The 26,315-nt window shown below is 40.3% G+C and overlaps 1 protein-coding gene across 2 annotated transcripts; it reads right to left on the bottom strand.

Annotated features, from left to right (window-relative positions):
* Nucleotides 1–9: 9 nt before the first annotated feature.
* MAPK14 (mitogen-activated protein kinase 14) lies at nucleotides 10–26,240 on the bottom strand. Of its 2 annotated transcripts, none has more exons than XM_040616715.1 (12): nucleotides 25,941–26,240; nucleotides 18,556–18,685; nucleotides 15,127–15,185; nucleotides 14,644–14,755; nucleotides 14,088–14,117; nucleotides 13,572–13,619; nucleotides 13,006–13,120; nucleotides 11,888–11,959; nucleotides 6,160–6,239; nucleotides 3,364–3,442; nucleotides 2,881–3,054; nucleotides 10–2,432 (listed from the first exon to the last, which is right to left on the bottom strand). In XM_040616715.1, exons 1-12 carry the CDS (start codon nucleotides 26,054–26,056, stop codon nucleotides 2,365–2,367), a joined length of 1,083 nt encoding a protein of 360 aa, XP_040472649.1. In that variant the 5' UTR covers nucleotides 26,057–26,240; the 3' UTR covers nucleotides 10–2,364. The 2 variants fall into 2 exon arrangements, with proteins under 2 accessions (XP_040472649.1, XP_040472650.1); XM_040616716.1 differs by lacking the exon at nucleotides 6,160–6,239 and adding an exon at nucleotides 3,986–4,065.
* Between the last annotated feature and the right edge of the window lie 75 nt (nucleotides 26,241–26,315).

Below are 26,315 nucleotides of genomic sequence, written 5' to 3'. Positions count from 1 at the left end.
CGCAGTAAATCTGAAAAATAGGTTTTATTTTTAACCAGTGGTATCGTGACATCTTATCTGGCATAACCAATTACAGCAAAATTCATGGATAGAAACAAAATAGCAGATCTCTTTTCTTTGAAGCGCGTCCTCCTGCCCAGTCTGCAGGCAGCTGAACAGCATTGCACTGAAGGTAGGGAGTGCATGCCACGTGGGCTCCCGTTAGAGCACGGACTCCGAATGAAACATTCCCACTCACGCACAGACACACACACACGCACACACAACATCTATATTTTTAAAAATCTTTAGCAATATTTCCGCATGAAATCACACTGTAGCATCTACACATAAAACGGCTGATAAAAATAATCTTGCTGTAGGTTTACATAGTATATCTACATTTTCATTTGAATACCTGGACTGCTGGTCCAGCAGAAAAGGGAGGTCTTCTGTCTTGACTTTTTCGGGCCGAGGAGAGTTTTATCCCAGAGCACAAAAGAACTGCTCTCTTCATCTCACCCCTGACCTTTATTAAGTGTTTGACCTGAACAGATCACTGGAAAGTAGCCTAGGAAGAATCAATGGCTTTGTCATCCGTGTCCCATCCCTTTGTGCCACCTCTTCAACCACGGGGTAGAAACACTATGAACAGTTCCTCTCCATCCCATAGGTAACAAGAACACAAAATACTGCAAAAGCCTTTCTCCTCACATACACAGGTACGCTGCCCACACAGGATGCCTGCAACAAATAAGCATCTAAAAAAAAAGCCTCCTCCACAAGTCCTAAGATGGGCTCCTGAGCTCCCCGGGTGCGTTTCTAGCACACAAACATGCTGCGAAACCTCCCTCCTGCCAGTCTCTAACTCTGGGCATTTCACTCATGCAGAGTCCTAGAAAATACAAAACATCTGAACCATGTTTGTATTCAAACATACTCCCTTTTCATGTCTCCTCAGGCAGAGATCAACCTGCTAAAAAAACAGCCAAGAAGCTCTTATCTGAGAGGGTAAAAAAATCCTCTAGTAAATGTTAGTTTCATATATATAAATATTTATATTTATAGATACAGACAGTGAAAGGGAGATTGTGGTTTTATGCATGCTTATTTCTTTGCTTTGGATTCCAATACTTCTAAAAAGATTATTTTCAGGAAATAACTTAAGTTCTGGCACAAGATGCCATGGTTGTTTCTTTCAAGAACTATTTTTTTTTTTTTTTTAACATTTGATCTCACAAGAAACCCTCCATCCCACGCTCTCCTCCCTTGAAACCAGAAGGTCAGAACAAAGAAAAAGGTGCATGTTTCTATGCCGTATATTTGATCCTTTCCTCATCAAAGCCTCCAGAATGGCAGTTATTTCACAACGAGCTGCAGCACAAGAGGAAGGATGCTGTGACTTCACGGCACTGGCTGAGGTACTCAGTAAAATAGTTCACTGACAACTGAACTGCCCCAGTGCCATCCCCAAAAAGTAATGACAAAAATCAAGCAGCTCTACATGCACATACAGCTATGACATGCAAAACCACCCCACCTTTTAAGGAACAAAATACACAATGTGTGGCTAGCAAGAACCTCCTCCAGCCTCTGTCTCCTGCAGACTAGTGCTGGGAAGCCTCAGAACGAGAGGAGGGGAAGAGGGAAAGATACAGGAATACTCAATCCAGGGATAGAGGCTGCTGCCTCAGAAAATTACTTCCCTATTACACAGAGTTCACGCCTGGCTATCTGGGAGCCTTCACCCAGAAAAACAGTGGGTCAGAATTTCCACTCCAGACTTCCTTTCCCCTCTCTCCCCATTCATTTAAGGCACGAACATATTTACAGTTTCAAACAAAACCTTTTCATGTTCCAAGAATCAGACATTAGAAGGCCTGTACATTCTGCTGTACCAGGAAGATCTGGACGTAAATCAGCCATCTGGCACTGAACAAGGACATCCCTTAACCCCACCTTTAGTCCTGAAGAAAACAGAGGACTCTCTAAGCCTATAAAACAATTTGCATTATTTTGAGGTTACTCAGTTGTAGAAGAATTGATAAATGGCAACGATTGTAACCAAACTTTAAAGGTCAACTTCCCCACCTTGCCCCAGCAGCACAAACTGGCTGAGCACTGTTACTCTGGAAGGACTGAAGAGCAGTCAGCACAGGTCAGAGGCTCGCCCCAGGCTGTACACAGAATACAAGAGAGCATGCAGCATGTTTACATAGACTCAGCTTTCTTCCCTCCCCCCACCCTCCCCAATTCAACACACACAAAACCCCTCCACCAAGGAGAATATTGTTGTGACGAGGCACTTGAACGATAATTGGAGAGTCCCTATGAAAAAGGCCTTCCCCTCACAGTGAAGTGGGACGAACAGAAGAGGGCAGTTTCTCAGGATTCCATCTCCTCTTGGTCAAGCGGTGGTGGCACAAAGCTGATTACTTCATCATAAGTCAGGCCTGGTGGGAAAAGCATGACAGAAACGTAATGGTAGCACTGAAGACATCCCTCATGCAAGAAAACCTGCAACAATCTTAAAGGTTCTAACACACTTTTAAACAAAAAACATGGTTTAAGAAGAATGGTTACACCACTCTTGGAGATTAACATACGCAGTAAAAGATACTTCCAGAGTGTTGAGATGTAAGTCTGAAAACATAAACACATGAGCAACTATGTCATCTACATATTTATATGCTCATAGTAATTAGTTACCAGGGACTATGCTAATTGCCTGCACAGCACACAACATATTTGCTCGGTGTAAGGATCTCAGAAAGAACAGGATGCCCATGTTTTTATCAGTTTCTTTTGTGCCTCTAACTAGCACGGCTTAGTTGAACCGCAGCTGATGGAACCGACAGCAAGGGCAGCAGGTTGGCTCTCCCTCCCGCCCCTCAAACTCACTTTTCCATTCTTCAATCTCAAGTTCTCTGCTTTCAAAAGACTGGTCATAGGGGTCTGCCACTGGTTCATCGTCCGGGTCGTGATACTGAGCAAAGTAGGCGTGAGCCAGCGCTTCTGCTGCAGTAATACGTTTGTCTGTATCCAGTACCAACATCTTCTCTAGCAAGTCCACAGCTGCAAAAGCACCGAAACAGAAGAGAAAGGATTTTACATAGTGAGCTGTGTGACACCGTACTCTAAATTGTAAGCTCATAAAAGCCCAATGTATAAGAGGAATCTGTAGTTTCTCAGGACCCACCCATCACCCACAATTTCTTCCTCTTATACCCTCAGCCCACACATCCTTTGTAAACTTTAAAAACGGTATGTAGCTCCGTTCTGAACTACTTCTGCAGTCAAAACAAAACCTTGGGAAAACCTGTGTCCCAGGACATGCTAGCTTCAGCTTCAGAGAGAGCACAACATTTAAAAAGCAAGCCTTACCTAGTGGATTGGCACCAATAAACACATTTTCAAAGTTCATTTTCGGCATGTAAGACAGAGACTGAATGTAGTTCCTTGCCTGTGGAAATAAATGCTTGGTTGAAGTATAATACGAGCCAGTCGCCAAGACAAAGTACATTTCAATCATCCTGAAGCACTGGTTATTATGGTCTGTTTCCTTCCTTTACCTTCTCCTTATTGATTCTGATACTAAGCCCTCAGCATTATCCCTTCCCAACTAAAGGCCACTCAAGACAGCAGAGGAAGAGCTGACATTCCTTGGGGGTTCATGCAAGACTGAAAAGCAAAGAGGTGCTGCAAGAGCTGCCTGCCTCAGAGTCCTGCTAAGGCTGTGTGCCCTGTGGTGTCCGTCGGTAAGCCACGCAACGTGGCGCACAATGCAAAACCAACTCACATCCAGGCTCTCCTGAGCCTCAGAAGCCTGTGGTTGAGTACGCACTGCCCAAACCTCAAGTCTTCATTTAGTACAAAGATCTTGCTCAAAAGCAGATAGTTAATTGCCCACCCCATGCCACATGCGAGCATATCATTTATAGAAGTACAGCAAACACTGCAAGTGAAGACCTGCCCTGCAAACCCCCCTCATCTGCTCAGATCTCACCTCATGGCTGGGCATCCTGTTAATGAGATATGCAGGGGGTGTTCCCGTCAGACGCATGATCTGCTGAAGCTGGTTAATATCTTAAGTGCCACGTCAAGGGCTTTGTTAAAAACAGTGCAAAAATCATTTTAAACAGAAAACAGCTGCATACAAAGCATCTCTTCTGCAAACCACAAGGTAAAAGCCATACAGGCAGGGTCTACTAATTTTTTTCAAATACTTGTGAAAAGTTTAGCAAATGCACTGGTGAACACTTAGAACAATGAAGCATTACTGATCAGTTGGTAACAGTGTCAGTACAGAAAATATTTCTGTCCGCCATAAGCTGCATTACACTCCAACACAGTTGTGTTCACATTTCCCAACAGTTTTACGCCACCAGAGCAGACGTTTCCTTTGGCCGAAGCTGCTACTTAAAAATTTTCCAAGGCTGCTGCAGCTACATACAGCCTCAGGAAAATGAACAAAAATTAAAACAGAAACAAAAATTGTATCCTCTGCACTGGTTACCAGCTTTTTTCCTTGCTGCATAGAAAGTACTTAAATTCCTTGTGGTGCAAAGTGAAATCGGCTCACAGCTGACACCTCCTCCTAAACAGCTTTGAATGCACTTTGGTATGTGGGCGAGGTGACAGAAGGCAATAAATGCAAAATTAGCAAAACATTAGCATTGCATAAGAAAGAGTTAGTGGATGTCAGTGAACAGAGAAAGTAACAGTGTAAAGTAATGCAGCAGAAAACCAGTATTTGTTACAGTGACACACTAAAGGCCCTCACTTAGTACTTTTGCTATCTCCATACAATGAAAAAAAAAAAGGCAGAAACAGTATTTTATTAATTTTTTTTAAACAGACTCTTGCTTTGGACCTGGCTAAGAGCAATGATTCTTTTTATTGTGCAATGTTAAAAAAAAAAAAAAAGACTCGCTCAATCTTACGTATGCAAACTAATCTTTTGCTTAACCTAGTCAACCTTTAAGCTTATCTCTCTTGCTAATCCCCTGTACTTCAAATAGGGGACTACCCTTCAGGTCAGGTCACAGGGCACTCAAAGCAAACCTGCATTATTCAGTTCCAACCTTTCGAAGGGCAGAACATGCCATGGTTTTTAAACCACTGCAATATTCAGCAAGTTGGCCAACTGATTCCAACTTGCACCACATGTCTACCTTCATCAAATGTAATTCAAGACTAACTTCGCGTTTCGCATTTACCACTGTTACCTGAAAAAGAACATAAGCTGCAGTAGAAAATAATCTTATCATCACTCTCCACCACGCTGATCCTCTATTACGTATCAGAAACAGCAGAGTGACTTGCTAAAGTATGCTGCTAGTTACTCCTACGGAAGCTGATGGCTCACTATGCAATAACTTGTTAATCCGTATCGTTAGGGCAACACTTGCTCTAACTTTTATGCACGTCACCTTCAGAAACAGGTAAAAGGAAATGCCATTTAATACTGTCTTTGCAGAAGTTCACAATTCAAGAATAGAACAATATAGAAAAAGGCAGTGTGGCTGAAAGAGGTCACCCTTTAAAAAAAGGAGACTGTAAAAAGCTTTGTGCTATTACCTTGATAAAAGGGCCCTTTAAATACGCAGCACAGTTAGTTATATTCTCAGCAGACTACATTACACTGTGTGCTCTGGAAACAGCTGCCACAAAAGCACCTAAAAGGTATTTTGGATTTTGTGCTACAAAAACAAAGCTGGTAGCAGTAGCGTTACAGAAATTAATCATACTACAGAAGGGACTGAGTGTGTTAAGAGGATAACACACTTGCTCCTGTTAAGAAAGATCCCTGGGTGGGCAATCTGGAGAAATAATAATTGCGACGAGCCTCAAGCTCTTAGCTGTGAAAAATACTTCCCCAGCAGCATCTGATCATACAATGTATCACGAAGTATAAACCCACAAACTGAAAGAAAAGTCACGAAGCAGTAAAATGAGAATATGGGAGGAAGAAAATCATACCACAGGCAGAGGTAAGAGGAATAAATAGCAGATACACACAGCGTAAGAACTCAAAGCCATCCAAGAGTGAAGAATGACAAAGGAAGAAAAATAACAGAAAATAAATCCCAACACATACTACAGATAGACTAGAGGAGGGCAACATACAAACTTGGGACTTCCGAAAGGGCAGATATTACAATCAAAGTGTAAACTCACAGACTCTGAGGAGATTTTCTTCAAAAGCTCAGGCCCTGGGGTTCCAACGAGTCTCAAAATGAGCTTCAACTGATCAATATCTAATGATGGACCATAAAGGAAAATGCTGGGACACATCAAAATGAAAAGTGCGATATATCAGCCTATTAATGTTTAGAGTTAATGCCTGCCAAGGCCTCGACTGAAAAGCTGTTTTGAGCAAACCATATTCATTCCTCTCGTTTACAATCGAATACCAGCTCTGTCCATATCAGACAGATTGAACAACTTGTCTACAGATACACCACATGCATCGAATCAGTCACTGCATCCTTAACTATCAAGGAGCAGAAGTCAAAGCTTTTGCCCCACTGGCAAAGGATCAGTTCACATGCTCACTTCACCCTCTCAGGCCCCACACCAAAGTAGCAGCAGTCAGCAGGATTAGGTTGTGTTAGTGACAGATGAAGTTAAGCAGAAGGCTGAAAAGTTTAGCACTAATATTAAAAAAAGTCAGGCCTTTTGTGAACACCTTCCAAGGTAATTCAGGCACTTCTAAAACTTAGAAAGCAAGAAAGTGTCTGGACCCTGCTCACGACCTACAGCATCCCTCCACCTGAGCAGGGGGTGCACGTGTCCCAGGCCCAGAGCAGGTGGGGCGCCGCAGCTGGCAGAGGGTGCTGGCCCTGCCAGCTCCCCTGCAGCCAGCATGAGGGGAGGCCAAAGCACCTGCATCTCCCTTCTGCCTACAGACCTGCTACAGTGGTGGAGAGAAACATAATACGAGCTCAGAATTAGAATCTCTGTGTAAAAAGCTCACAAGACATAACATCGCAGATGCAAATAGTGTTATCCAGAACAGAGCTTCCACCAGGCCACGTACCACCCTCAGCTGTCCTCTTTAACAAAGCATAAATGACAAGACATATACTTGAGGACAAAAAATCCACTAAAGACAGTTTTATGTCAAAAACCTCAAGATAGTAAAGAGACACAAGCTACCTTTTCAAAACCATTAAAAGAATAATCTCCCTTCTTCTCTGAATTATCCACCATGCTGCCCTTCAAAACCTACTAAGGATTTTAAGACTGTCTGTAAAGTTTATATTTGCTCTTAAAATTATATTGAACTAGTCACACACTTTCCTTCCAATAAAAGTAGCCTACTTACTAGACAATGTTTTTTCAGGGATCAATGCCTTCCTGATGTTTTAAGATACAGTTACAAATCCTTGACAGAATATCTTTTGAGTACTACACGAACTTCAAAAAGTGTCTCCTGTTTTTTTAAAAATGCCTTGGAGTTCCTGTAATACTGGCACAAACTGCCTATTGAAGGAAATCACCAGTACTTCACTGAAACATTTATCTTTTGATGTAAACTTTGGTCTTAAGTTTTACATATGAAATGAATTAAAAGCCTTCGAAATAGTACTTTGTCAGAACAGCTGAACTAATTTCTCACTTCTCAAGTTGCTTGGCCAACTCCCACCTAATGTATCTAGTAGAATTTAGCTTAGCTGCTGAATTGCCGACTCCTAATTGTCAACGCTTAAAATGAAATCAGTATATCCACTGGTGTAGGAGAATTAGCAGAAGGTGCTATACTAACCGCAATTAGCTCAATTAAATTGGCTTTTCTTCAGTGCCGTTTAAAACAGCCCTTACATCTTTCACTCATTCTTGTGCAAGAAACAGTGGTGCAAATCAGACTGCTGACACGCTGCCTCAGAAGTCACATGCCATACCTCAGTTTAAATATTTAAATTCTTTTAAAGGTATTTAATATCGCGTGCACCAGGTGTGCCAACAATAGCACTGCCCAGTTTGCTGTCAGTTCTTTTCCCAGGGAAAATTGCTACTGGAAGATAGTTGTGTAATACGCTTCAGTGACTTTTCAGATAAACCAAAGAAAACACAGAACGTGTAACCAGCCCTGCCATAAGCACACCAAACCCCAGCCCTGCCTCCAGTTTTAGGCCTGCCATCTCCAACTTGCTGAATTACACCATTCATTTAACTACAGGGCCTACCACATCCCAGAGAAATGAGCCATAAAGCAATTAAGAGACAGGAAAAAAAAAACTTAGTAAATACAAAGCAAAAGAAAAAAACCCCACATGTGCATGGAGAAGGAGAGCACAGCATGCAAACCCCAAATGCCATCACCGACGTACTTCCAACAGCTGATGAGTCTCACTGATTTCTAACAGTCAGAAAACAACCTGCCATCACCACCAGCAGCAGGCACCACAAGACTGTAAGAGCGTATCCAGGCAAAGCAAAGTTCAGAAGTTGTTTTAGCTGCCACCACAAGCAAGAGTAAGATGTATCAGAAGAATATGTAATTTCAGACTGGTTAGTTACCATAGAAGTCTTTTACTACTGAATAAAAATAGTAATAAACACATTCTTCAGAGTTTAAAGGGAATACAGTCAACTCAAAACATACAGAATCAGAAAATTGGCTAAACTAGTACGAAACATTCAAGATATTCTTATTTGTACTTTATATCATTTTATGCAAGTCAAATTGTCAAACTTAAAGTCAACTTTCCTACTTATTTGTATGTATCATTCACATTACAAGAGCTGTAAAAAAAAAATGAAGAATATACATGTTTAACAGAAACTAATCTTGGCATAAGACAGGGTAATACCAAAAGGAAAGCCTCTAGCTATGCCTCTCATTAAGAGCCCAAAGGACTCTGATTTTCATCACCTCAATTTGTTTGTCTCTGGCTAGTCTTTCCCACAGTCTTGCTCCCTTTCTCTGCCTCCTGGCAGAGGTTTTACCAGCATGAGAAATCCATCTTTCATCCAAGTATTTCCATCCATTGATTACAATAGCAACAACTCCATTAGCTTACACTCAGTTTTAAGTTAGGAATACTATAACAATCCTGCAGAGTTAAGCAGATATTAATCATAGGGTTTTTTCCTCAGAGTACTTAGTCTTGCTTTATGTCAATGACAGCCATGTTCAGAACCTCTAAAGATTAAGTCCTTCAGAACTTAAAACCAAATCTGGCATTATCAGTGGCATAATCACCATAGGCAGAATTGAAGATCATCTCAGAATACAAATTTATTACTTACCAGATTAAATTAACTGTACAGCTTGCCTGTACTGAAGCCCCTTACAAGTTATATATGCATCTCCAGGCTGTATAAAGAAATATCTGATGGACTGTAAATAACTTCACACCATTTCTGCTACAACCTGGGTTAAAGGGAATAGCATTTCAAACAAACCATCTGAACAGGAAGATGACAGTCCTGAGAAGGCACTACCTATTCTGTTTCTATCTATTTAATTTTGGAAATGTGAAGCTATAGAGTTAAGAAAATCAACATCTTGAGCCCAAAATGCAAGAATGACGTCAAATTTTCAGTTGTCAAATGGGAACAGTTTGCAGCTTCCTGAAACACACGGAATACAGCGTCACGTTGCCTCCAACTACAAAGGAAATTCCCTAGAACTGCAGTGGATTTAGATATACTGTATCATTGGCTCCCAGAAGCATGGTAAATATACCTTGAATTAAGCATATTAATATTAATTGCGAAGTCACTAAGTCAGCAATTGCATGATGTCACTACAGGAGGAACAGAGGCCTCAGCAAATCTGCAGGTACAAAGAAATTACTAACAGCCAGAAGCACCCAACAGGATCTACATCTGGAAAATTCCTAAAACTTGCTCCAAAAATCACGTGCATATAATGATTTCAAAGAACCTTCCAAGACAGGAAGAAGCTGGAACCAATTGTTAACTCACTCCTGGCTGCTCTCTTTAGATATCAGCAAAACTGCAGTGAAAGCTGACAGCTTGGTACCTTTCCAGAGACTTGGATAAATGTTACATGCACAAACAAGATCACAAACGCTGTTCCCCTTACAGTTCTCACCTCATGATCAATCAGCATATAGGTTACATAAAGCGGGGAATCACATACAAACCATAACTATAATACTACCAAGTTTTAGCTACAAAAGGAAAGGATTTGGCTTTATTTTTCTTAAAATCAAATTTAATTCAAAAGCGTTACTGCCATTTGTGAAAGAAATTGAGCATTTAAGGAAATGAATCACAAGCATCTGCTGGGAAATAAAAGTTAGTAAAGTATCTTAATATGACAAAGCAAACAATTTCAATCCTAAAAGTAAACCTTATTTTGCATTGTGGATACTATTGGCTGCAATTCACAGCTAAGAACAGTGTTAGAGAAAAAACAACTTCTCAGGCTTGGAAGATAACTCTTTTGTTCAATTCATAAAGAACCCATCACAAAGTATTTCTTACATATTGCAAATCTTATCAGCAACTATTTTATTTGCAAGTATCAAGATTCTTAAAAATCTAAAGTGTCCCTGTTACTAGGGTCAAATAATGACAGCAGCTTAAAGCTTTCTGCTTTGTTTGAATCAACAATTACCAATTTCTCATTTTTTCCTGAAAAGAAATTAAAAAACCTGCCCAAACCAAATTATAAGTGCTAAATCAGCGGACAGAAATATGGCAACTTTTTTCTAGCTTCAAAACCACTTTTGTGTGGCTGTTCTAGTTCTGTTTCTGACAACAGAAAAATATAGCAGAGATGACTAAACAGTAAAGTACAGCAAGTCCAACAAATGTGGAGAGAGATTATGAGATGGAGACAGGCAGAAAAAAAGGGTTAAAGCACACTGAAAAGGCAGGTGAAACTGTCAAAACTGGAATGAGAGCCTCCCCCCCTGCTCAAAGAGTATTGGAATCCAGATGCTTTCCAGAAGTAATGCAGTATACAGGCCAACACTTCTAACACTAGTTTTCTTTTCAGCAAATGCTAACATATTTGACTTAACGGATACAAATACTAATAATTTATTAACAAAAGTTATTAAAAGAAATAAACTGCAGTTGAAAGAATAAACTTTGGTAAATGGTGGGCAATGTAATTTCCTCTGGCAAATAAAGCCCAATTTCTAGGCAATGAAAAATCTTCCCAGTAGTAAACTGCTGCTGTACATCGTGCAGCCAAACAAACAAAAGCTGCAAGTAGAACTGACACTTGACACAGATTGTTATAATTTCCTGGGGAAAAATGCAAGCAACTCTCATGAAGTGCACTCTCATAAATTTGGCAGTGTCCTACCTGTCCCACTTCGGTGCAGCAAAAAAATAATTTTTAAAAGATGTTATTCAAGCTTGATTTTTCACATCAGTAGAAGCATACAGCAAAAGAAGGCTCAATCTGTTTACACTCAAGCATGGAAGCAGAACCTAAACATTTCAGAGCTATTTGGAATGAGATCCTTGGCATTAAAGAATGTGCAAACCCACTGCTTTCCCTGCATACCACCAGGATACAGAAGAGAGGCCAGAAGGGATGCTTCACATTTGCTAGAAACCTGAAGCGTGAGAGAATTCTTAGCAGACAGCCTACTCCATGCAGTTATTTTCCACAAACTCTTAGAGCAATGAATTTAAATAAACTTAAAGGAATGTAACTCCCAGAAACAAACATGTCAGTAATTCCAGTGATGCTAACAGACAATAAAGAGATTTGCCTTCTTGCACACCATAATTGTTTCATGTGCAGTAAAACCAAGAACTCACCTCATCGCACTGTGAGCAAAAAGCCATTCATTTAACAACCAACCAACCCACCCCCACAACCAACCCCAGAACTTCTTTTCTTGTCAAGTATGTGAAAGTGAAGATCTCTAACTCCCATTTCAAAAAATATATTACTTTTAAAGGATACGGTCTGTACCAGGGAACAACGTTCTTCCAGTCAACAGTTCAGCCATAATGCATCCCACTGACCAAATATCAACTAAACAAAATAAAATAAACAAAACAATGTAATGCAGAAGAATACAGTCTTAATAGAACCACCCTATCCAACAAGTAGAAACAACTTTCCCCTTAAATAGCTTTATGGCATTGAAACAATTGATGAAACATTGCAAGCTAACTGATACCGTTCAGTAACTACATAGTCTAAGAATGGTCCAAGTAACGGAACACTAGACCACGCAAAATCTCCTTCCAGAGCGTAACATGCACTGAACACCACAGAGCTGGGGAGGAATCTACGCAATCGAAGAGGAAGAAACCTGTTCAAGACAGCTCTAAGGAATGAGCTTGCATATGGCCTCATGTAAATTCTACCCAAACAACCACCAACTGTTAATACTACGGATACAGGACAAGTCCATATACATGCAAGAGGAGAAGAGAAAAGAAGAAAAAGTAGTGAAGTATGAAATCATAGTAACACATTATTTTCTTTGATCCATATCCTCTCCTGCACAAGAACTATTCTTCGCCTTTGCTTTTCTTCTCTGTGCCTGATCTGGGAGTATTGTAGGGAAGCACAGTGTGTTGCTGAGAAGATACTGGAAACTGTGAGGAAGATAAAACTGCGAAGAACTGGCTAAGAAGAGAGGACAGGAATGGAGATTTATATACTTTTTAGCATATCTTCACACCGTAACTCCAGACATTCTTCAACGTGTTTCCAGCAGCTGCCTAGAAACACACTTTCTCCTCATCCAGATACATTTCACTCACCTTAAAAACCACTGTGCTAGGAAAAATAAGGGATAAGTGCTGACAGTATTTTGCTGATTGCAGTTTCAAAGGTTCAAGCCTAAAGAAGTCTCGTGAATGCTATCACAACGATTCTTAGCTTACGTCTGGTCGACTGTGGTTCGAATACTAATTCTATGCCTTCCTTCTTTTAATCACCCTTACTGAAGCGTAGTTACCATCACTGCCAACTTACGCAATCAAATGGAAAGGAGCACCTACAAAGGACAACCTCGCTTTTTCCACAAGTCAGGAACTGAAAAGCACTGTGTTAGTTAAATGCATTACCTGTCTGGTTGTAATGCATCCAGTTCAGCATGATCTCTGGAGCCCTGTACCACCGGGTAGCCACATACCCCGTCATCTCATCATCTGTGTGTCGGGCCAAGCCAAAATCCAGGATCTACAGAATAGAAAAGACATCTAACAACTACTGCAGTGGAATGATGCGAACGAGTTAAGAGCAAACCACTAGGAAGTTATTGGATTGGGTGAAGGAGAAGTGTTGCAGCTGCAAAAGCAGATTATGAAACTGAATTTCACAACCCATTAAAAGAAACTAGCCTAGAACAGCACAGGACTCAACAATCAGAATTATGTCTGGATATCTTGCTTCTAAAAAAATTAACCCGATCTAAACTTGTTAACTCTTCACTTTCATGATGATTCATTAAAAAAACAGGAAAAAATACAGAAAAAACATCCTTACAGCCTTTACAGCTGGGAAGGATGTTATTACTTTGGGCCACAAAAGTATTGCCATAAGGAATTATTGTCTCTTTAATTCCAAGGGACATCTGCACAGCATTCACTCAAATCACAGTCAAACCAACCAGACCTTGTGATTACGTTACCTTTAGCTCGCAGTCTTCATTTACAGCTAGGTTACTAGGTTTTAAATCCTGAAAAATTAAACATTAGCATTAACACTAGTATATATGTTGTTTCACAAGTCCAAAGTAGATAAAAATGTAAATGCAGATAGAAAATAGATTGTAACTGGCTGTAGATATCAGCTTCCCATACTCAGGAAAATTATTTTACCCCAGAGTCAGCTATCTCTTCTGTGGTCCTCACAGGTGTCATGTATAAGCAAAAATGCATAAAAGGCTTATCACAACACCAGCGCCGCAGAGGTATATTTAACAAATAGAGAACGCATTTCACAAAGATACAGTCAAACTTAGGCAGGAACAGAAACTAAGCATCTTGACAACCACCTCCCATGTTTAACCTTTTGACTGTTTAACCAAAATAATTCTCAGAAAATTTCTCCTGGTCTCTATAGGTGCCATGTTGTAAGATTCTGTGCTACATTTTTTTAAAGACATCTGTTCAGTACAGGAAGCAATCTTAGGATAAATACTTACCCTGTGTATTATGTCAGCTGAATGGATGTACTGCAAAGCAAGATGACAAATTTTATATATCAGTCCAAGTACCCTCCTTCTCATTTCTTCACTAGACAATACTGCCCTACCCCATCCCACACAATTCAAATGCTACAGCTCGTCTGCAGAAGGAACTGAGTGCGCGTCTACAGGTTTCAAGCAGGTAGGTGTTTCACTTTGTCTCTCCTTAGAAACACCCAGCACTGCCACTATGAACGGAACAACACAAGTAAACAAAACTGAAGAAATGGAAGATTCATAGTCTGAGCAGATTAGAGGGCAGCATGGTATTCCAGACTCTGCCCACAGAAACATATAAAAATACAGTTTTAAATGATATACAACTTTACTGATACAGAGCTCCAAAGACGTATGATGTGAAAGAACGATAGTAAAAGGTTATCCTATGATACATTAGGAAAGTTACAGAAGCCCCACTATGTACTCATATGAATCTCTGAGGATATGACATTCATCAAGAACTTCCACCTCTGTCGATGAGCCATCAACATTCAGGTAGGACAGGTGCAAGTACCTTCAGTCCCCGAAGAATTTGGTATATGAGGAACTGCACATGGTCATCAGTGAGTTTCTGGCATTTCACAATGTTGTTCAGATCTGCTCCCATAAGGTGTGTCACCAGGTACCTACAAACAAAAGGAAACACATAGGCTATGAAGCAATCCCTTCAGCAGTACTAAGATAAAAATTCCCTACGAAGCTCCAGTAGCAGGGCTGACTGTCCAAAAGCATGTCGCTGAATGAAATATAGTTCACAACGCTTTAAAAAACATAGCAGATTAGTACGCTGATTCCTACAGCACTGGTCAATAAAACACAAATGAACAAGTTTGACGAGTCCAACAGTTTAGGATGTCCTAGTATCTTTTTGTCGGAATTCAGAATTTTTTGGAATGACAGCAGACAAATTAAGGTGGCAAATATTTCTATAATAATCTGGGAGATGTAAGGAAGATACAAAAGATGTTTTGTTCCAGTCTTCAGAGAAGTTACCTACACATCATTGAATTCTTCTAGGGACTTGGCAGGGGTGAACACATCCAACAAGCCAATCACCTAGAAAGAAAACAGTAAAGTGAAAAAGCTGTGAAATACATTCATAGGTACTAAGATCCTTTGTGGAACAGAAACTACTCATTGCAATAGATGTTTCATTTCCAGCTACATGAATCATTCAGACGTAGACAAATTAGTATTCATGCAAGATCAGCAAAAACCATTCCAATTCTTGTGTAAAAAAAAATAAAACCATTAAGGTTAAAAATGTACAGCTGTCTTTGCACACCAGCCATCCACTGAAAGCATCAAACAGGAGCCATAACAAAAAGCAGGTGTAAACACTGGGTTAGAATATCTTATTTCCAAAATCAACTAAAGTTTGTTCAGGAAGTAAATGGATGAGAAAAACAAAAAAAACAACCACCAGGCAAAACTGTTTGCTTCCTGCTCAATTCTTAGTTATACTGTTGACTAGATCCTAAGATCAGAATTGGGAGACTATACTTGTTTCACTTGTGTAATGGCTAGAAAAATTCAAGGATCCATAACACAAGCAATGAATAATGACGATGACACTAGAAAAGTAGTCAGGGAAACAGTGCAATGCAATGAGGACCCAATTTTCACAAACACTTGACAGCTTCACACTGTCATTTGTATTTTCTGCCCAAAGAGTAGCTACTCCACCTTTTGTTTAACAGCTGAACTATTTGAGGGTAAAAGGATATGCATGTGTTTTGTGCAAAAGAAGAGCTACACCTTATTATCCCATAATTAACTTCTAGGTCATTTACAGCATTTAAAAAAAAATATATTCTATCTGGTCAATAAAGTTTGGTCTGTTTTTCACTGAAACATGCTTTTAAACCTTATTTTCCTTCTCTTAATAGCAAATAATATTTTATGAATGTGAGACAGAGACAGGTTTTCTTCATTCACCTCCAAAACACTCCCCTTTTCAAGTCAGCATCTCGCTTGTCTCAGATACACAAGCATCACACACATTTCAGCAACTTCAGTAACGGCTCAAGCATGCAGACAAAATCAAGAGCTGGATCCCCTTGTTCCCCTTCACACCATCCTTTTTATCCCATTGTTTACACTTGCCAAGGATGTCAGAATCAACTGAGATACTGTCTTTAGTTTTTCTGCCTAAAGGCAGTATCTTTGGGGAACCTAGGCTATGTTTTTGGAAGAGAGCAAGTAGGTAGGAAATAAAAGTCTCTGTCTAATCTATATTATACATTATAGATTACATTTTATTGAAGAAACTGGAAAGAAAAACACTTCCCTGCCTCCCCGATATATACTGTGGCAATTCCATTTCTAGACAGGCATGTTCTTCAAACAACATTCACACCCATCCTGCATTAATAATTCTCGTGCTTACAGTTTCCTTTTCTGGTGGACTCTTCTGTATTGTTGTTTACAGAAAAATTCAACATTATCCACCCAGTTTAGCATGGAAAGACAAAAACTGACTTTGCTATCTAGACTTCAGAAATACAGTGATGTGCTGCAGAATAACTGACTCGCTTCTATGGAAGCATGAACACCAGTGAATTCAGAATCCAACTCTTCATCTTTTGCTTTCCCCTCCCAGCATTTTAGCATGTCACAGAACTTATTAACGTCTTCATATGACAACAAACCTGTATCTGCTCAGCATTGTGCTTTATGCACGCTAACAAGACCTCCTGGAACTTGAAAATGTAATGCAGACACACTCCAGTGCTCTGCAGGTCCATTTATTTGCTCAAGATCATCATGAGCCAGGCTAGATACAGGATATAGAAAACCATTCTGAGTCAAGCCTCTTAAACTACCATACCTTCCAGATTTGCTGGCATGTTCTGTGCCACGTAAAACCGAGCATTCTACCTCCAAACTGAGACCTGAATAGTCAAGATACTGCCTGAACCAGCTCTGAACATCTCTGCATCTGCAGGATTTTTAAACCACAACCTAGATAAACTTCCCACAGATAGATGATGGTAAGATGAACTGATAGTAAGTATTTCTATATATAAACAACTTCACTTCCTTTTATCCTTTACTCAAAGCTACATAGGTTCTTCACAATACTAATCCAAAAATACCAATTAATGCCAAACACAGAACTGTTGTAGCACCAGTCACAACCTAATTTTCATTGTTTAACTTTATTAGCTTAGACAAAATGGATTGATACACCATTGGTTTTGGTTTGTTTTTTTAATTTGGCAACAGATATTCAAAGCTTTCTTGTTTGGAGAGTATCTCAGCTATGAGAAAAGGTCCAGAAAAAACTCCAGGGGATGGATATTAAGCAGGATCAGATGCTACCCCTACTGTTGAGACAATGGTATCGTACAGAGGCACTAAGGAAGAATTGTTGACAATGGTACGTACATGTCTCAAAAGTGCCAATTACACTGGCCACACTAAAAACACCAAGAAGATTTAGAGGATACCAGCCACTGACCGAGGTAGTTTGAAGCCATCACACACAACCACCACTGCACAACAAAAGAAATTCTGAACAGACCACCCAAGGAGAACCTTACAATGGAATTATGCTTGTTTGGCTTTTAGTGCCAGATAAAGGTCCCAGGTTTTCTCAGCTTGCTTCCAAAACAAGATTTCCCTCCTGCTAAGTGGGAGCTTGCTTGGACAACAGAAATCAAGAGCCCTCCTCTCCTGCTGACATTCTGACAGCTCTACAGAGGACAGGACTTTTTGCTCCACTGCATGTAGTATTTGCTCCAAACAGCATGGAATATAAATATGTTGGTGTGTTAATGCCACAAACACAAAGATCTGGTCAACCACCTGTTTTCTATAAAAAATGGAGGTTATATCAAAAAAAGCTCAACATAATATTTGTCACATCCTATTTTGTTTCCCTGCTGATGATTTAAGTGGATGGCTTGTATGAAAAGCCATTCAATTTCCACTCCCTTTTTTCCTCCCTGTTTTACCTACAGAAATCTAGTGAACATCTACTCCACACCCTTCTGACGCAGGCAAGCCAAAACAAGTATGAAAAACCCTCTAGGAGACACTAGAAACAAGCTTAGATTTTCTTTTTTAAAACATATACTTAACATAAAAACTACAGCTTACTACAGCAAGCGTGCAGGAGAATGTACGTGCTATCACCTGTGTCCTAAATCCTTAAGACAGCATGAACCTGCTAAGCAGTAATTTCCAGATTACTCTAGGAAATACCAAGATCTTTTAACACAAAATTGGTTATGTATTTCTTGGGGTTTGGTTTTTTAATCTGCATTGTCTTCTACAGCTAGAATCCCTTGGACTACTGCAAGTTTTGTATTTAGTATTAGAAAAAAAGGTATGCAACAAGATCCTTAAATGCAATCATGACGGATGCTCAATGGATAGATCAACTTCAGACCAACTTTTCACACCACGTCCTTCAACTTACATTTTCGTGTTTCATGTGCTTAAGTAGCCGTAGCTCTCGGTAGGTCCTTTTGGCATGGATGATAGACTGAAATGGTCGGGACAGCTTCTTTACAGCCACACGCAACGAAGTTTTTGTGTCAAAGGCAGAACTACAATAAAGAGTAATCAAATTATCAAAACATATTCTTTATCAACACCTTCAAATCCACACTTAGCAACTCCTGATAGCAGCTATCTGGACACAGAGTCACAGTCAACAATATTTCTCCAGTAAAAATTTCTAGGTATCCTGGTTCACAGCCTGCACACCCACTCAAAATCCCCACATATTTACACAACTGCTGGTTTCTACAGAATATGTTTAAAAGATGAGTCTTCTTCACACAGTAAAAGGAAATTTTTTCAAAAAAAGAGAAAAGGTTATGACTTTTCTGTCTAAAACCAGTGGTGCTCTCAAACATAAATAGGGCAATAAAACTCTGGAGAGAAGACGAGTACTTGTAAATATTACCTGTATTCCTAAACATATTTTCATACACCACAGTTCATCACAAATGGCTATGCTCAAAATACTATCCTTTATGTTACGTCCATACAAAAACACAAGGCCTGTGCTTAAAAAAATCAACTATAACAGTTGTTAATCACAATTGAAACTAAAATGAATTTTTTTCAGTAAGTCACATCTAATTGTAAAGTCCTGTTATACAAAAATGCATGTGAATATTTTGCTGTGCATTACCAAAACCTGTCCCTTTAGCAGAAACTTCTTACAAATATTAGAATCCATAAAGAGTAATTCCATCCTATTTGTTAACTTTATTACGCTTTTTTAATATATTTCGTACTGTAAAAATAAACTTTTGAAGTATGTCTTTATACAACTTATTTATAATATTAAGAAGCAAAAGCCTGATACTTCTGAAACAACCAAAAATTTAATACATTAATAACTATGTTAAATTTCTGACAAACTGCATAAAAATCTTCCAGGGCTTATACTCAAGGAACTAAAGAAACATAGGTCTTTAACTCTCAACCAAATTACCCCTCTTTTTTTCTCTTTGATGTTCTTATCTAAAACAGCTCTGGCTTGTCAAAAAGGAAGGAGGATGAGAAAGAGGATGTGAAATCAAGGTTACACTTGATTCAAGATAACAAACAGGGGAAAGTATGGAATTGATAAAGTTGGAGAAGGACAGTATTTGTTTATTTTCCTGCTGCATTTTGATTCAGGACGAGCTCCTGATTTAAAAATGAGTATGCACTAGTTCTTGAGAAACTCAAAAACAAAACCAGTGAAAAGGAAAGCTACACATTTATAAATCTAAAGCGTGAAGCAGCCTAGCTAACAGAAATTTCAAAACCAATCACAAAAGTAGTCCTACAACAAACCCACAACTGCACATACAACCCTCACCCCCCAGCCCTGCCAAAGAAGCTGTTTGAAGTGAATTAGTTGTCACTTATTTTTAAAGCAACTAACTGGAATTAAGTTGATATAAGGAGTCTTTTTGCAAAGTTCCTCATTTTCCAAGGAACTTGCTATATGAGGTTTATGAGAAATAGGAAACAAAATACAAGCTCAACCCTACGAACAGCAATCCCTCCCCCAGGTCCTGCAAGAGAATGGAAAAACCCACTGTGCACGATGGAAGAAGAGCATCTCCTCCTCTACAATGGGGCACCTGTATACACAGTGGAAAGAGCTCTCTGGAAAAGACACAGCTAGACAGGAGCAGCACACTGCCAGAGCTGAAGTACTCAAGCTGTATACACCATCCTGTCTTAAAGAATGTCCATTATCAACCACTTGCACACGAGTTATCCTTTCTGTACACCTCACTCAGCCTGGGCAGACAAAATAAGCTATTAAGCCTTCATCTTTTAACCTTGATTTCTAATCAGCAAGTTTTCACACACCACCAGGATATCAATATTTAAGCTGTAACACTTGATGAAACACAGAATTCAATTTTATTTTTTTTTAAAGCTTCACATACACCGTTTCGCAATATACAAACATACCTAATTCAGGCTGTGGTTATATGACAATATTTTAATGATACTCAAGGTGTTTTCTAGGACTTTGATCAAAAATAAGATTAGTCATCCTAATTCAACACATGCTGCTGTGAATTAGTCATGAACCTTTACCAGCTTTCAAGCATTTTGGGTACAAAAGGCAGCATATATCAGTATCACTTTCATCTCGAAAAGAAGGGGATCCCCTGCATATTAACCACCTTCACAGCTACGTAGTCGAGACTTCTCGCTTGGTTCCCACAAGATTCTCTTTAGAGAAGATTTCGGAGCCACCAGATGATATTAGCTATTTCAGAGTCCAAAGGAAATTTAATTTCACCTTCTTCTTAACAAGATTTTTGGGGTTGTATCAAGTCTGCTGTAGTAGATGCACAGCCTCCAAGGAGAATTGCAATCAGCAGTACCGAGAAACTGTTTCACCAGCACAAGGACATTATGCACAAGCCCGGGAAAGAACATTTTGTATTACTGCACAGTCGCAATCTAGAGCTACTCTTGAAGTCAGAAGAATTCTAAGCTCAGTCGTATTTGAGGCCTAAAGACTATGTGCCTAAAGATAAAGGCGTGCTGAGTGATTTTCTGCCAATATAGATAACCACCTAATGGTTTGCATGAGTAGGGAACACAGAGCTACAGAACAGCTGTCATGTTGGAGAATGTTTTAAAGAACATTAAGCTGGCTTTCACCACCGACTTAAAACAGCTGCATTACACTGATCATATTCAGCTAAAAACGCCCAATCGGGAAAAAATTGCATGAGCCACAGTTTTAAATCCCTTTTAAAACAAGATCAGCACAAATTCAGCATTTATCACTCGTTTTTAACCTCTTGCATACTATTGTGCTATGGCAGACGAACTGCATCTACCTCAGCCTAAACGAGCTAAAACTACAGCTCTGAGCTAACCTGAATTGAATCCACAACATAAAAGCTAGAATTAAACAATATTTTAGAGAACCTACCCACTGATTCAACTTACATCTTCTTAGAAGCAATATGTAAAGTAGCCTGAGGAACTGAAGAACACACAAAACTACTTAAGAGTGCAATTTTTTTAAACATTAGATGATCAGAATGTTAATTTTTGTGCAAAGACTATTTTGCTAAACGGTATGCTGCTCATCGCTAGCACCTATGCAAATACTCAAGCTAACCAAATCTCTTCAGTGGTAACTTTGGAGTTAGCTTATGCACCCCTAGTTATGGGCAGAAAAAACACAGTTCTCAGTACCCGGCAGTTTTATCAATAACACCAGTCACTTCTGAGTTCAGGCTATATATACATGCCTGTCAATGTTCCCAACACACTGCAGAAAGTTGTAAACCCTATTCTGCTCTGCTACATTGGCTTCTGCTTCTAAGAAAGTGGCAATAAAAAAAATATCTCCCTATAGGACAGATGTGCTCACACTAACTACTAACTTAATTTCTTAATATACAGAATTCCCATGAAGTTCAAACTACTTACCTTCGCTTTCAGAGCTCTGCCCATGGCTTTTCTGTGCATGCCCATCTTTCCTACTCAATTCCCCCTTCCTCACAAGTGTTCTGCTAATCCTACCTGTACGGCTGCTTCATCCCATTCAGTTTTATAGTTCTTTTCGTATCACTCCTCACATATCTACCACACCTTATTGGAGAAGCAGGCACCTGTCCCTCCAAGTGCATATCTACTCTGGAGGCACCTGCACACTTTGATAAGCTTAAAGACACAGACTGGTTAAAAAAAAACAAAAAGAATCCACTGAGAAACTGTTACAGAGGTCGTATTTAGGGTCATTACTTCACTTCCTCTGGAGTCTCATGTTTTAAAATGTCTTAAATCCATAGTGTTTCTCTGTTCATTTAAAAAGAGGGGAATTATCTCAATATCTTCATAACACCCAGGAAATTCAGAGTCTGTGTTGGTACAGCTGTGGGTTCACACAGGAAGAAATCACAGGTTTTGGAAGGGCTATATAACCTGACAGTCTACAAACAAAAAAACCCTAAAAAAATTCTTTTGCAGGATTCTGAGGAAGAGCAAATCTTGGCTGTTTGATTCCTTTCCAAATTAAATAAGGCAATACAGATAGCCTGCAAAGCAATAAAACAAAAACCTTCTTTTACAAAAGCTATCGATACAACACACAAAGAAGCACTGCAAAAAATAAAAGAACGAGGTAAACTCCTCTAAGAGCATACCAAGTCTGCCTTCACAGCATTTTGGAAACTGATGACAAAGACTGTCAAAACACCTCTTTGCTTAGCTTAGAGCTGGCTGAACTAATGCCGTTTGCTGAGACTTCCCTCCAGCACACGCCAGAAACGAAGCAATCCTGCAGCTAAACTGTGAGTCACTGATCAATCCCATCTCCACTCAGCAACTTCCCACTGCAAAACGCTGCATTATCTCAGCCCTCTCCTCCTTAAGACACTGACACTTCAGAAACCTGCATGTGTTTTAGTGTAGACCTGGTTACAAAATCTTTTTCATGCAAAAGACTATGTTGTATGAATATACAAAACTGTTGCAAGAATAAATGAAACAGCATTTCACACAACAGATGTCACAGCAATTGTTAGGTGACTTAGCAACGATCGATCTGATAATACATATCAATGTTTCTCGAAGTTTTGGAAATGAGTTCCTATCTGCATCTCCACATACTTGCAGTTTTTTAAAAACAGATCCTGAAAAATACCAGAGTTGGCCATTTGGATGTCATTCTTCCAATACTACACACAATACTTCAGAGAACACTGGACTATTTGCTCTAAATTTAAGCACGTGCCTCGGGTGCCTTAGGCTGCCTGCTGTCTCTCTCCATCCACTGACTACAAAATAAAGTCAGGTTCTTATATTAGGGTGTTCCGAGTCATACTCGCGTTAGACATTTAAAGCAGCCTAGAGCAGACAGCTCCATAGTCTAAATGATTACTCTGCTTTCTTTCTTTTCTATTATTTGCCCCCCACTTTCTAGAAACTCCTCATTTTTAAATGCCTCATCTTGACAACAAAATAAACAACAGAGCATTTTATTAAATTCTAATATAATAATGCAGTAGGCATACACGGAAATATAGTTAACCATTCAGTTTAAGGGTGGTTAAAGCCCTGCAATTCACTATCCCAACAGAGAGGAACACCAAAGTCCCAAATGAAAGTAGGTATCCTTTTACTGGGAAGCAAAATTTCTAAAGGGACAGAGTACAGAACAAGTCATTGCAGGAACAGCCTAAACACTATGCATCATCATTCACAGCTTAATAAAATTACATATAAATGCAAGGGGGGTTGTTTGTAGTTTTGTTGGTGGTTTTTTTTTTTAATTCTGACATACTTTCTCCATATCACCAGTCTTTTTGAAGAAGCTATATCACCGAATCTTTTCTGAAACACCTTTTTAGAAGAACATACAGAAAGCCATTAGCACAGACTGTAAAAAGACTCACATGCCACATGGCTGAAATTGTTTCCAATAAAAAATTGTTTCATCTGGCCTGAACACAGTTGCACAATCTTTAAAAGTTTTGACACAGCAAAACAGGAAATTCATGATGCAAACTCTAGTTATTGGTTGTGAAAACAAACTTTGGAAGTATTACATGCACAATTGAGATTGTGGGGAGGGGGAAAACATAAGAGGAACGTAGACTGCAAAGGATCAACCTTAAAAATACAATGGACAAGGCACTAAGATTCATTTCCTATTACATCTGGGGAGTTACACAACTCCGTGGCACTTACAGGGGTATTTATCAGCTATGGCAGTGAGGCCCTTCCTTCAACAAACTAAACCCATCTGTTCTAAAAAACCTCTGCAAGTACATTGGTTAATCTTGCTACTAGAATTGACCAGCCTTTGTCATTTATGAAATACAAGCATTTGCATAGTTGAGGCACAGCACTTTTAAGAAATGCATGTTATTTAAGCTGAATTTATTAACAATTTTATAGCAGCAGGTTAAGAACAGCTGATAACTTTCTTTAAAACTGCAGCACATTCAAAACAACTCCTTTTCTTTACTAGCAGAGTGCAGTATGTATCCCCTCATTATGATTTAACATAAATTATATTTTCGATATAAATTTGCACATTATGTTAATGAAAAAATATGCATGCCTGCTCAAATATAGCCACAGAGCAGCTGTGTAATCATTATGCACCTGTATCTGAAAATTCAGGTCACACCTGGACAGAGTCAAGGAATCACAGAATCATCACTGAACAGCAGGTTGGAAAAGACCTCACAGATCACCTGGTCCAACCTTTTTGGCAAAGGCACAGTCTAGACACTGAATAAAAGAACATGAAATAAAGCCCAGAATGTTTGTGTGGAAGACATTTCTTAGTAGAAGGACACAGTAGTTTGTGAACACTTCTATACAGGTCTACTGCATGACTGCTCAAGTCTAGATGTCAAACCAATTCAAATGCAACCTTGTCTTTAAGATTAAACAATGTATGCAAGCCAGTTAATTTCTGTTTAACAATGCAACATACTTCAGCAGAGAAACTACAAATTAAGGACGTACTGTATTTTGCACGTGTAACCTGTCATATGTTTTGCTCCTACCAGGTAAACATTAAAAACTGAACTCTTATCTTCAAGCTCTCTGTATTTCTGCAGGACTTTACTCTCCCATGCAGCGCATACTGCAGTAATTCTGTCATTCTATAGCAATAAAAGAAGTTTTCCTGTGTTGATACACTACTGCCAAGAAAAAAGAAATACTTGTAAACCCACTGTTACAAGTCTGGGATGTAAAAAGAGCCCTGGTAGCCCTCCCTCTACTTTCTCTCCCTATCAACAGATTCCGGTTAAAATATAGTAGCCTCAAATACAATCTACACTTCAGGTCCAGAAGGAAACTGGGACGAGAACTGCCAGGCCCTTAGCTCTGCAAAGCCAGCTAAGGGGGACTTGCCAGCCTCCATCCCTCTCCACCCCCCACCTACTAACTGCGAGAAGGCACCGTGAAATATGTCTATATGAGATCATTCGGGGGGGTGGGGGGGGTGGGACATGATTATCTTCCCCTGCAAAAATGTTTTAGTGCCACCTGCCATGTGGTGCAATCCCCGACGCATTCCAAAGCCAAGACTGCGGCTTCCCAGCAGTGCCGCTCTTAAACCGGGAGGAAAAACATTCCTTGCAGGAGACGGGTAAAAAGCTGGGGGAGAGGGGCACGGCCGGCGGACAAGCCAGCCCCGCTCTCCTCCCGCCGTGCCCGCTCCGCACGCATCCCACCGCGGGTCCCTGCACGCCGGGCCAGGTTTCCAGGCGGAGAGGGGGCCGAGGGGTGGGCAGCAACCTGACGTGACCCCCACCCTGCACCCACACACACCCCCGGTCCCCTGCCAGCACTCACCAGACGGAGCCATAGGCCCCGGAGCCGACCGGGGAGAGGTTCTGGTACCGCTCGGGCACCTCCCACACCGTCTTGTTCAGCTCCTGCCTGTAGAACTTGGGCCGCTCCTGAGACATCTCGGCTCCGGAGCCCGCCCCGCCCGGCCCGGCGGGAGGGGGAGGCTCTGCCCGCGGCTGCAGCAGCACCACCACCGCCGCCACCACCACCTCCAGCAGCAGCGGCGGCTTCTTCCTTCCTCCTCTCCCCGCCTCGCTTCTCCGGCGGGTGGGGGCGGCCCTGCAGCAGCAGCAGCAACGCCCTCCCCGCCGTCCCCTCACGCCGCCGACCGCCGGGGCCGCCGCCGCTCGCGCGCGCCCCCTCAGGCGGGCGGCTCGC

The sequence above is a fragment of the Falco naumanni genome, chromosome 17 (genome assembly GCF_017639655.2).
Source record: "Falco naumanni isolate bFalNau1 chromosome 17, bFalNau1.pat, whole genome shotgun sequence".
Taxonomy (NCBI): Eukaryota; Metazoa; Chordata; class Aves; order Falconiformes; family Falconidae; genus Falco; species Falco naumanni.
This window is presented reverse-complemented; position numbering and strand designations above follow the sequence as displayed.

Coding starts and splice junctions, on each gene's coding strand:
- MAPK14 (XM_040616715.1), bottom strand. CDS start 26,056: ATGTCTCAGGAGCGGCCCAAGTTCTACAGGCAGGAGCTGAACAAGACG. Junction 14,756..15,126: donor CTAGAAGAATTCAATGATGT/GTAGGTAACTTC, acceptor TTTTGTTTGTAG/GTACCTGGTGACACACCTTA. Junction 3,055..3,363: donor TATTGGTGCCAATCCACTAG/GTAAGGCTTGCT, acceptor GTGCTTTTGCAG/CTGTGGACTTGCTAGAGAAG.